The sequence below is a fragment of the Scyliorhinus torazame genome, chromosome 3 (assembly GCF_047496885.1).
Source record: "Scyliorhinus torazame isolate Kashiwa2021f chromosome 3, sScyTor2.1, whole genome shotgun sequence".
NCBI classification, from domain to species: Eukaryota; Metazoa; Chordata; class Chondrichthyes; order Carcharhiniformes; family Scyliorhinidae; genus Scyliorhinus; species Scyliorhinus torazame.
This window is the reverse complement of record NC_092709.1, coordinates 144,633,239-144,645,375: the sequence shown is the minus strand read 5'-3', so window position 1 is coordinate 144,645,375 and position 12,137 is coordinate 144,633,239. Positions and strand designations below refer to the sequence as shown.

At 48.3% G+C, this 12,137-nt stretch overlaps 1 protein-coding gene across 4 annotated transcripts in view; it reads left to right on the top strand.

The window, feature by feature from the left end:
* cops4 (COP9 constitutive photomorphogenic homolog subunit 4 (Arabidopsis)) overlaps positions 1–12,137 on the top strand; it is a 158,135-nt gene that overhangs the window by 122,732 nt on the left and 23,266 nt on the right. For all 4 annotated transcript variants that reach the window (XR_011940182.1, XR_011940181.1, XM_072496347.1 and 1 more), the window contains one exon: positions 5,001–5,085. Coding sequence is in view for 2 of the 4 variants with exons in the window: in XM_072496347.1 (XP_072352448.1) it covers positions 5,001–5,085 (85 nt within the window). In the remaining 2 variants the exon portion in view is untranslated. The remainder of the gene's footprint in view (positions 1–5,000; positions 5,086–12,137) is intronic.

Genomic DNA, 12,137 nt, shown 5'->3' with positions numbered 1-12,137 from the left:
TAGGTGGAGGGTTTTCGGGGTGGCACAGGGCAGGCATACGAAAGTTGGGGGACCTGTTTGTGGACGGGAAGTTCGTGAGCTTGGTTGAGCTGGAGGAGAAGTACCGGCTCCCCCCCGGGGAACACCTTCAGGTACTTACAGGTAAGGGCGTTTGCCAGACGGCAGGTGGTGGAATTCCCACGGCTACTGCCACACACAGTACAGGACAGGGTGCTCTCGGGGGGGTGGGTGGGAGTGGGGAAGATCTCGGAAACTTACCAGGTGATGCAGGAGGAGGAGGAGGCCTCGGTGGTGGAGTTGAAAGGTAAGTGGGAGGAGGAGTTGGGAGAGGAGATCGAAGAGGGGACGTGGGCAGATGCCCTAGGGAGGGTGAACTCTTCCTCTTCGTGCACGAGGCTCAGCCTCATACAGTTTAAGGTGCTGCACAGGGCACACATGACCGGGACAAGGATGAGCAGGTTCTTTGGGGGTGAGGACAGCTGTGTTAGGTGCTCAGGGAGCCCAGCAAATCACACCCATATGTTCTGGGCATGCCCAGCGCTGGAGGAATTTTGGAAGGGCGTAGCGAGGACGGTGTCGATGGTGGTAGGATCCAGGGTCAAACCGGGCTGGGGGCTCGCAATATTTGGGGTTGCAGGGGAGCTGGGAGTGCAGGAGGCGAAAGAGGCTGGAATTCTGGCCTTTGCGTCCCTGGTAGCCCGGCGACGGATTCTCCTTCAGTGGAAAGATGCGAGGCCCCCAAGCGTGGAATCCTGGATCAGCGATATGGCAGAGTTCATTAAATTGGAGAGGGTGAAATTCGCCTTGGGAGGGTCGGTACAAGGGTTCTTTAGGCGGTGGCAACCGTTCTTCGACTTTCTGGCAGAACGCTAGACATTGGTCAATGGCAGCAGCAGCTCGGGGGGCGGGGGGTTTACTTTATTTTTGTTTATGTTATTTACACTGGAGGGTCTGAGGGGGTGTATACCCCTGTTGTCTTAAGTCGGGGTGTTAATGTTAATTTATTATTTAGGTACGGGGGGGGGGGAGGGATTTGGGGGGTTAGATTGTGTTTTGTACTTAACCCTGTTGGGTTCCTTTTTCGTTCTCATTTTGTTATTGATATTTTATGAAAACCTTTAATAAAAATTATTTTAAAAATAAAAAAATGTACCCGTGGTGCAGGATCGGGTGGTGTGTACCGGAAAATTACGCTTCCGACTGGAACGCCGAGATGGATTCTCTGCCGAAGGCTGCTGTATGGTGAACTCCCTGTCAGAGACCACAGACAGTTGAATCTCCATATCCGAATCTGTATCGACAACCTTTCTCGTGACGGTGTCTTGACACCCGTGGCCTGTTGGGGCATTAGATTTGTCTGGACCAGAAATTTTCGTTTACGAGGAATTTTATGAAAAAGCCTGGTCCTAATGTGATCTAAATGCTTTCACATTACTCGACCCTGGACTTGCACTTGATAGCAAACAGGTCCTGTCTGACGGATAACGGTCCCGATGATCCACTGGATGCCATCTGCCAAGTTTCATATATACAATGTGTCACCTGGTACAAAGTGCCTGGGTGGTCGATGTCGAACAGGAAACGCCCTTGCAAGTCCTGGTTGTGGTGCACCTTCCCATCGATATCTGGGAAAACCATGCACAGGCGGATCCGAAGCCTCCGTCCCATCAGCATCTCAGCCACGGCCACCCGAGTCACAACATGCGGGGTAGCAAAAAAGGGACCAGGCCAGCCTAGTGTTCATCGACCCTGAAGATTGTTCCACACCCTGCATTTGGACTGCCCATTCCGCCAGCCCATTTGATACCAGGTGGTACAGGATAGTTCAGGTGTTTCGTGCACGGTTAGCCTTCAGAAATCCGGAGAACTCTTTGCTCATAAAGGCGTCCCATTGTCCGTGACTAACACCTTGGGTATGCCGTGGGGACAAAAAGACAAACGCAGTTTCTCAATCATCGCCCTGGAGGTGGTTGCCCCCATCTTGTGGACTTCCAGTCATTTGGAATGGGTACCAATTAGCAGCAGCAACATCAAACCCTGAAAAGGTCCGGCAAAAATGGCATGCAACTGTTCCCATGGCCACTCAGGCCATTCCCAAAAGTGGAGGGACATGGTCGGTGGAAGCTTCTAGTGCTCCTGACAGACGGTACGTTGTTGGGCCAATTGTTCATTGTCAGCATCCAGGCCCGGCCCTTAAAAATAGCTGCGGAGTGCCCATTGTGGAGGCCTTGCGTGATAAAACTCTGACCCTTTAACGGAATAACGACATGCGTACCCCAAAACAGGACACCATCCTCCACACTAAATTCAAACATCATTGATGACAAAGCCCGCAATTCACTTGGAAGCTGTCGATGCTGGGCCACCATACAACACAAGATGTCGAACACTGGAAAGAACCGGGTCAGTTTGGGTCCACGCACGGATCCAAGATGCAGTGACCGGCAATTAATCCATGAAGTTATGGGTGGCGAAGCTCCATCCGCCCTTGGAGGAGATGGAGGGCGAGTCGGCAAGGGTAGTCAGCTCACCATATTGGTGTGCTCAATCTGAGTGCCTGGCTGATGTTCGAATGAGTACTTGTGCATAGCCATCAAAGAGTCCACCAGTGGGTCTTTGTAGAAGCGATAGGCGGAATGGCCCTGTTATTGAACAGATCGAGCAATGGTTTGTGGTCGGTGATGATGGTGAAGTGGCGGCTGTACACGTATTGTTGAAATTTCTTTACTGCGCAAACCACAGCCAGGCATGCTTTTCTGTATGTGAGTACTTGCGTTTGACCACAGCCAGCGTCTGCGAGGTGAAAGCGAATGGCCGATCTCTGCCATCCTGTGAGAGAACGGCCCCAATGCCAAACAGCCATGCGTCATACGTGACAATGAGAAGCTTGGCAGGATCATAGTGAGTCAACAAGCCGGAAGACAAAAGCTGTTTCTTCACTTGCCTGTTCCTTGCTCATTGGGGCAGGGGCCTGCTGAATTGTGCGCACCTCCTCTGCGACCAGGTGTAGGCCCTCGTGGTCCACCCGATAGCCCAAGTACATCATCTCTTTCATGTGAAAAACACAACTGGCTCTGCAGGTGGATGCCAGACTCCGAAAAACAACGAAAACTTCCGCCAGGTTGTCCAGATGCTCCTGCTCGGTCTCTCCGGTGACGAGCATCTCGTCTAAATATATCGCTACATACGGTAACCTGCGCAGAATGTTCTCCATCATGCCCTGGAATATGGCACAGGCCGTCGACATGCTGAAAGGCAACTGGATGTACTCAGACAGACCTTTACGTTAAATTAGCAGATGGATTCTCATTTACTAAACTTGATATGAGTCATGCATATTTGCAACTTGAATTGGACATGGCCTCCCACCGCTACTAACTGCTCGAACGTATAAGTGTTGGGCGCTGCAGGTTAGGTGAGGCTTCGTATCACACTGTAGGTATGTGCACTGTAGGCAGTTAGCAAAATGACTGTCTGGTAATCATTCTCCGTGATACTATTGGCCTGGGAAAAGCCCATTTTTTCCACATACTGAGTCCAATCTTCCAAATTTGCGTCAGATAATTGCGTCTAATCTTCTGAACAGAGGCATAATAAATGAAAAGATTCCAACCATTATCCAGCAGGATTAAGGAGGCAGCTTAACCGACAGAGTAGCAGCGTCAACAGCAAACTAGTTGAATCCTTGTCGCCAGTTTTATAGACCACGAAGGAGCTCCCACCAAGCTGTTAAAAGGAAATAAAGGCTTATTAAGATAACTGTTATTTACACAACACAAAAGATACCAGCCAGGTCTATCCTGTCGATACGCAAACTGCTGACTTTATACAGAAGATAACTGTACATGGTTAGGGTTCCCTGCCTCCTTTAATGAGGGAACTCGTATTCAGGAAGGCTCACGGAGTTTAATCATTGCCACCTTGTAAGTCCTTTACAGGTTATGATAGGTCTCTAAATTGGGAAACCAAATGCAGACAGGGTGACTGCTTTGCAGAACACCTACGCTCAGTCCATCAGTATGACACCAAACTTCTGGTTACTTGACATTTTAATTCTCCACCTTGCTCCCATGCTGATCTTTCTGTCCATGACCTGCTACAGAGTTCCAATGAAGCTCGAGGCAAGCTTGAGGAACAGCACCTTGTCTTCCAACTCGGCACTGTACAGCCTTCTGGCTTCAACATCAAGTTCAACAACTTTAGATCATAATCTCTGCATTTGTCATGTTCTACTTTTTGTTTCTTTTTTGGTTTTCTGGCTTGGTATTGCCTTGTTTCTTTCTTTATCCCTTCATGTTGTTTTTATATGGCTGCTATATAGTCCTTCATTCGGATACAACCTTTGTTTCTTTGTCATACTCATGACCCCTCTCTTTGGCTGTTGCATCATGAAATATTGGGCAGCACTGGTAGCACAGTGGGTAGCACTGTTGCTTCACAGCTCCAGGGTCCCAAGTTCGATTCTCGGCTTGCTCACTGTCTGTGTGGAGTCTGCACGTTCTCCCTGTGTCTGCGTGGGTTTCCTCCGGGTGCTCCGGTTTCCTCCCACAAGTCCCGAAAGATGTGCTGTTAGATGAATTGGACGTTCTGAATTCTCCCTCCGTGTACCTGAACAGGCGCCGGAATGTGGCGACTAGGGGCTTTTCACAGTAACTTCATTGCAGTGTAAATGTAAGCCTACTTGTGACAATAAAGATTATTATATTAAATATTTTGTTAATTTGTCTCCCCTGCACTCCACCTGATCACAGACCTTCTCTTATTTTTCCTGTCCCTCCCCTCTCCCCATCCCCTTCCATTGGTTTAAGACTCTTATATTTCTATATTTTTTCACTTCTGATGAAAGGTCATCGATCTGGAGTATTAACTCTATGTTTCTTTGCACAGATGCTGCCTGACCTGCTGAACATTTTTTCCCCCTTGTTTTTATTACAAATTTCCAGCATCTGCAGTATTTTGCTTTTGAATTAATTGGTTCCTTTTGTTTATTTTCCCACTAGGCAGAAAAAATTGCCTCTCAGATGATCACTGAGGGGCGAATGAATGGATTTATTGATCAAATCGATGGAATTGTCCACTTTGAAAGTAAGTGCTTTTTTAAGTGCTTCTCTTCTGAAAATTGATCTTCCCATGAGTTTTTATAACACAGAGACGCTTACATGTTTAAATTCAGATGCTGACCTCAAACAAATCTGAGGACAACAATCTCACAATCACTATTCCCAACAGCAGTTAAAATTTAATACCTAAATGAAGGGAATGACCTATGCAGCAGCAGTGATTTAGCAAGCAGCTAAGCAATTCAGGGGATAAAGAGATATCAGCATGAATTGCAAAGCTCCAGAACATGCTGGTGTAATTATGCCCTACACGTGACGTCTTGCCCTTAGCCACGGCATCTCGCCCTGAGCTACCCCATTATTTCTAAGAGCTTGCTAGATTTTCACAATAATTGCCTATTAAACTCACTGCAGAAAGTTAGGTTGCTAATTAAGAGTGCACGTACCTTCGAACATTGTTAATACAATGACTCAGAAAGGAAACAATTTAAAATATTCAGTCTCATTCCAGCATATAGTAAATTCTTTGAGATTTAAAATTGTCAGATTTTAGATTTATTTTTCTTATTTTCTCTGTTTCTTTTTCTTAATCCAATCTATCCAGCCATCCATGTTGCAATCTCTGTACCTGAATGGACCCTTCTCTATTGTTCCACTGTTTCTTTCTCAGTTCTTAAATCTTAATGTTTAGGGAGAGGCACGTTGGTTCTGCCATTCACTAATATCTCAGGCCCTGGCCATGGTGTTGTTAGTTCACACTTCAAAAAAGTTAGGATTATTGAGCTGAAAGAGTATATGGAAAAGTCTAATCAATGGTGTGTACTGCCAGTTGCTGTGCTCCACCAATGTTTTTTAAAAAAAATATATTTTATTCAAGATTTTTTGGCCAAACATAACAGTACATAGTGTTTCTTTTAAACAACAATAAAGCAATATAAATAACAGTGGCCAGTTTTAAACAAATAAATAAATAATATATGAACAGAAACAAAAACCAAACTAAATGGCAACTGCCTGGTCAAAAATAAATACTCTCCAAAGATACAATCCAACAGTCCAATATACATTACCTAAAACAAGTGCGTATACATATACAATAACATCCCTGAGAGTCCGTCCGATTCCTCCCCCCCCCCCCCCCTCCCCCCTGGGTTGCTGCTGTTGTCTTCTTCCTTTCTGTGAGGTAGTCGACGAACGGTTGCCACCGCCTGGTGAACCCTTGAGCCGAACCCCTTAGTACGAACTTAATCCGTTCTAACTTTATAAACCCTGCCATGTCGTTTATCCAGGTCTCCACACCCGGGGGTTTGGCTTCCTTCCACATTAACAATATCCTGCGCCGGGCTACTAGGGACGCAAAGGCCAAAACATCAGCCTCTCTCGCCTCCTGCACTCCTGGCTCTTCTGCAACCCCAAATATAGCCAACCCCCAGCTTGGTTCGACCCGGACCCCCACCACCTTCGAAAGCACCTTTGCCACCCCCACCCAGAACCCCTGTAGTGCCGGGCATGACCAGAACATGTGGGTGTGATTCGCTGGGCTTCTCGAGCATCTCCCACACCTATCCTCTACCCCAAAAAATCTACTGAGCCGTGCTCCAGTCAAATGCGCCCTGTGTAATACCTTAAACTGAATCAGGCTTAGCCTGGCACACGAGGACGATGAGTTTACCCTACGTAGGGCATCAGCCCACAGCCCCTCCTCAGTCTCCTCCTCCAGCTCTTCTTCCCATTTCCCTTTCAGCTCATCTACCATGATCTCCCCCTCGTCCCTCATTTCCCTATATATGTCCGACACCTTACCATCCCCCACCCATGTCTCTGAGATCACTCTATCCTGCACCTCCTGCGTCGGGAGCTGCGGGAATTCCCTCACCTGTTGCCTCGCAAAAGCCCTCAGTTGCATATACCGAAGTGCATTCCCTTGGGGCAACCCATATTTTTCCGTCAGCGCTCCCAGACTCGCAAACGTCCCATCTACGAATAGATCTCTCAATTGTGCTACCCCTGCTCTTTGCCATGCTCCGAATCCCCCATCCATTCTCCCCGGAACAAACCTATGGTTATTTCTTATCGGGGACCGCACCGAGGCTCCAGTCTTTCCCCTATGCCGTCTCCACTGCCCCCAAATTTTCAATGTAGCCACCACCACCGGGCTTGTGGTGTATTTCTTCGGTGAGAACGGCAACGGTGCCGTCACCATAGCTTGTAGGCTAGTCCCACTGCAGGACGCCCTCTCCAATCTCTTCCACGCCGCTCCCTCCTCTTCTCCCATCCACTTCCACACCATTGAAATATTGGCGGCCCAGTAGTACTCACTTAGGCTCGGTAGTGCCAGCCCCCCCCTGTCCCTACTACGCTGAAAAAATCCCCTCCTCACTCTCGGGGTCTTCCCGGCCCACACAAAACTCATAATACTCTTCTCGATTCTTTTGAAAAAAGCCTTCGTGACCACCACCGGGAGGCACTGAAACACAAAAAGGAATCTCAGGAGGACCACCATTTTAACCGCCTGCACCCTCCCTGCCAGTGACAGGGACACCATGTCCCATCTCTTAAAGTCCTCCTCCATCTGTTCCACCAACCGCGTTAAATTAAGCCTATGTAATGTACCCCAATTCTTGGCTAGCTGGATCCCCAAGTACCGAAAGTCCCTTGTTACCTTCCTCAACGGTAAATCCTCTTTCTCTACTCTGCTCCCCTGGATGCACCACAAACAACTCACTTTTCCCCATGTTCAATTTATACCCTGAAAAATCCCCAAACTCCCCAAGTATCCGCATTATCTCTGGCATCCCCTCTGCCGGGTCCGCCACATATAGCAACAAATCATCCGCATACAGAGATAACCGGTGTTCTTCTCCTCCCCTGAGTACTCCCCTCCACTTCCTGGAACCCCTCAATGCTATGGCCAGGGGCTCAATCGCCAGTGCAAACAATAACGGGGACAGAGGACATCCCTGCCTCGTCCCTCTATGGAGCCGAAAATAATCAGACCCCCGTCCATTCGTGACCACGCTCGCCATCGGGGTCCTGTACAGCAACTGTACCCATCCGATATACCCATCTCCAAAGCCAAATCTCCTCAGCACCTCCCACAAATAATCCCACTCCACTCTATCAAATGCTTTCTCGGCATCCATCGCCACCACTATCTCCGCTTCCCCCTCTGGTGGGGGCATCATCATTACCCCTAGCAGCCTCCGTATAGTTGTATTCAGCTGTCTCCCCTTCACAAACCCAGTTTGGTCCTCATGAACCACCCCCGGGACACAATCCTCTATCCTCGTTGCCATTACCTTGGCCAGAATCTTAGCGTCCACATTCAGGAGGGAAATAGGCCTATAGGACCCGCATTGCAGCGGGTCTTTTTCCTTCTTTAGGAGGAGCGATATCGTTGCCTCTGACATAGTCGGGGGCAGCTGCCCCCTTTCCCTCGCCTCATTAAAGGTTCTCATCAGTAGCGGGGCCAGCAAGTCCATATATTTCCTATAGAATTCAACTGGGAATCCGTCTGGTCCCGGGGCCTTCCCCGCCTGCATGCTCCCAATCCCTTTCACTACTTCCTCCGTCTCAATCTGTGCTCCCAGTCCCGCCCTCTCCTGTTCCTCCACCTTAGGAAATTCCAGCTGATCCAGAAAGCACATCATTCTCTCCTTCCCATCCGGGGGCTGAGCTTCATATAATCTTTCATAAAATGCCTTGAACACTCCATTCACTCTCTCCGCTCCCCGCTCCATCTCTCCCTCCTCATCTCTCACCCCCCCTATCTCCCTCGCTGCTCCCCTTTTCCTCAGTTGGTGGGCCAGCAACCTGCTCGCCTTCTCCCCATATTCGTACTGTACACCCTGTGCCTTCCTCCATTGTGCCTCTGCATTACCCGTAGTCAACAAGTCAAATTCTACATGTAGCCTTTGCCTTTCCCTGTACAGTCCCTCCTCCGGTGCCTCCGCATATTGTCTGTCCACCCTCAGAAGTTCTTTCAACAACCGCTCCCTTTCCCTACCCTCCTGCTTTCCTTTATGTGCCCTATATATCTATATATCAGCTCCCCTCTAACCACTGCCTTCAGTGCCTCCCAGACCACTCCCACCTGAACCTCCCCATTATCATTGAGTTCCAAGTACCTTTCAATACACCCCCTCACCCTTAAACACACCCCCTCATCTGCCAATAATCCCATGTCCATTCTCCAGGGTGGACGCTGTTCTTTTTCCTCCCCTATCTCCAGGTCCACCCAATGTGGAGCGTGATCCGAAATAGCTATAGCCGTGTACTCCGTCCCCGTCACCTTCGGGATCAGTGCCCTTCCCAAAACAAAAAAGTCTATCCGTGAATAAACTTTGTGGACATAGGAGAAAAACGAAAACTCCTTACTCCTAGGTCTACTAAATCTCCAGGGGTCTACTCCTCCCATCTGCTCCATAAAGTCCTTAAGCATCCTAGCTGCAGCCGGCCTCCTTCCGGTCCTGGACCTCGATCTGTCCAGCCCTGGGTCCAGCACCGTATTAAAATCTCCACCCATTACCAACTTCCCCACCTCTAGGTCCGGGATACGTCCTAACATACGCCTCATAAAGTTGGCATCATCCCAGTTCGGGGCATATACGTTCATAGAACATAGAACAATACAGCGCAGTACAGGCCCTTCGGCCCACGATGTTGCACCGAAACAAAAGCCATCTAACCTACACTATGCCATTATCATCCATATGTTTATCCAATAAACTTTTAAATGCCCTCAATGTTGGCAAGTTCACTACTGTAGCAGGTAGGGCATTCGACGGCCTCACTACTCTTTGCGTAAAGAACCTACCTCTGACCTCTGTCCTATATCTATTACCCCTCAGTTTAAAGTTATGTCCCCTCATGCCAGCCATATCCATCCGCGGGAGAAGGCTCTCACTGTCCACCCTATCCAACCCCCTGATCATTTTGTATGCCTCTATTAAGTCTCCCCTTAACCTTCTCTCCAACGAAAACAACCTCAAGTCCATCAGCCTTTCCTCATAAGATTTTCCCTCCATACCAGGCAACATCCTGGTAAATCTCCTCTGCACCCGCTCCAAAGCCTCCACGTCCTTCCTATAATGCGGTGACCAGAACTGTACGCAATACTCCAAATGCGGCCGTACCAGAGTTCTGTACAGCTGCAACATGACCTCCCGACACCGGAACTCAATCCCTCTACCAACAAAGGCCAACACTCCATAGGCCTTCTTCACAACCCTATCAACCTGGGTGGCAACTTTCAGGGATCTATGTACATGGACACCTAGATCCCTCTGCTCATCCACACTTTCAAGAACTTTACCATTAGCCAAATATTCCGCATTCCTGTTATTCCTTCCAAAGTGAATCACCTCACACTTCTCTACATTAAACTCCATTTGCCACCTCTCAGCCCAGCTCTGCAGCTTATCTATATCCCTCTGTAACCTGCTACATCCTTCCACACTATCGACAACACCACCGACTTTAGTATCGTCTGCAAATTTACTCACCCACCCTTCTGCGCCTTCCTCTAGGTCATTGATAAAAATGACAAACAGCAACGGCCCCAGAACAGATCCTTGTGGTACTCCACTTGTGACTGTACTCCATTCTGAATATTTCCCATCAACCACCACCCTCTGTCTTCTTTCAGCTAGCCAATTTCTGATCCACATCTCTAAATCACCCTCAATCCCCAGCCTCCGTATTTTTTGCAATAGCCTACCGTGGGGAACCTTATCAAACGCTTTGCTGAAATCCATATACACCACATCAACTGCTCTACCCTCGTCTACCTGTTCAGTCACCTTCTCAAAGAACTCAATAAGGTTTGTGAGGCATGACCTACCTTTCACAAGGCCATGCTGACTATCCCTGATCATATTATTCCTATCTAGATGATTATAAATCTTGTCTCTTATAATCCCCTCCAAGACTTTACCCACTACAGACGTGAGGCTCACCGGTCTATAGTTGCCGGGGTTGTCTCTGCTCCCCTTTTTGAACAAAGGGACCACATTTGCTGTCCTCCAGTCCTCTGGCACTATTCCTGTAGCCAATGATGACATAAAAATCAAAGCCAAAGGTCCAGCAATCTCTTCCCTGGCCTCCCAGAGAATCCTAGGATAAATCCCATCAGGTCCCGGGGACTTATCTATTTTCAGCCTGTCCAGAATTGCCAACACCTCTTCCCTACGTACCTCAATGCCATCTATTCTATTAGCCTGGGGCTCAGCATTCTCCTCCACAACATTATCTTTTTCCTGAGTGAATACTGACGAAAAATATTCATTTAGTATCTCGCCTATCTCTTCAGACTCCACACACAATTTCCCATCCCTGTCCTTGACTGGTCCTACTCTTTCCCTAGTCATTCGCTTATTCCTGACATACCTATAGAAAGCTTTTGGGTTTTCCTTGATCCTTCCTGCCAAATACTTCTCATGTCCCCTCCTTGCTCGTCTTAGCTCTCTCTTTAGATCCTTCCTCGCTACCTTGTAACTATCCATCGCCCCAACCGAAACTTCACACTTCATCTTCACATAGGCCTCCTTCTTCCTCTTAACAAGAGATTCCACTTCCTTGGTAAACCACGGTTCCCTCGCTCGACGCCTTCCTCCCTGTCTGACCGGTACATACTTATCAAGAACACGCAGTAGCTGATCCTTGAACAAGCCCCACTTATCCAGTGTGCCCAACACTTGCAGCCTACTTCTCCACCTTATCCCCCCCAAGTCACGTCTAATGGCATCATAATTGCCCTTCCCCCAGCTATAACTCTTGCCCTGCGGTGTATACTTATCCCTTTCCATCATTAACGTAAACGTCACCGAATTGTGGTCACTGTCCCCAAAGTGCTCTCCTACCTCCAAATCCAACACCTGGCCTGGTTCATTACCCAAAACCAAATCCAACGTGGCCTCGCCTCTTGTTGGCCTGTCAACATATTGTTTCAGGAAACCCTCCTGCACACACTGTACAAAAAACGACCCATCTATTGTACTCGAACTACATCTTTTCCAGTCAATATTTGGAAAGTTAAAGTCTCCCATAATAACTACCCTGTTACTTTCGCTCATATCC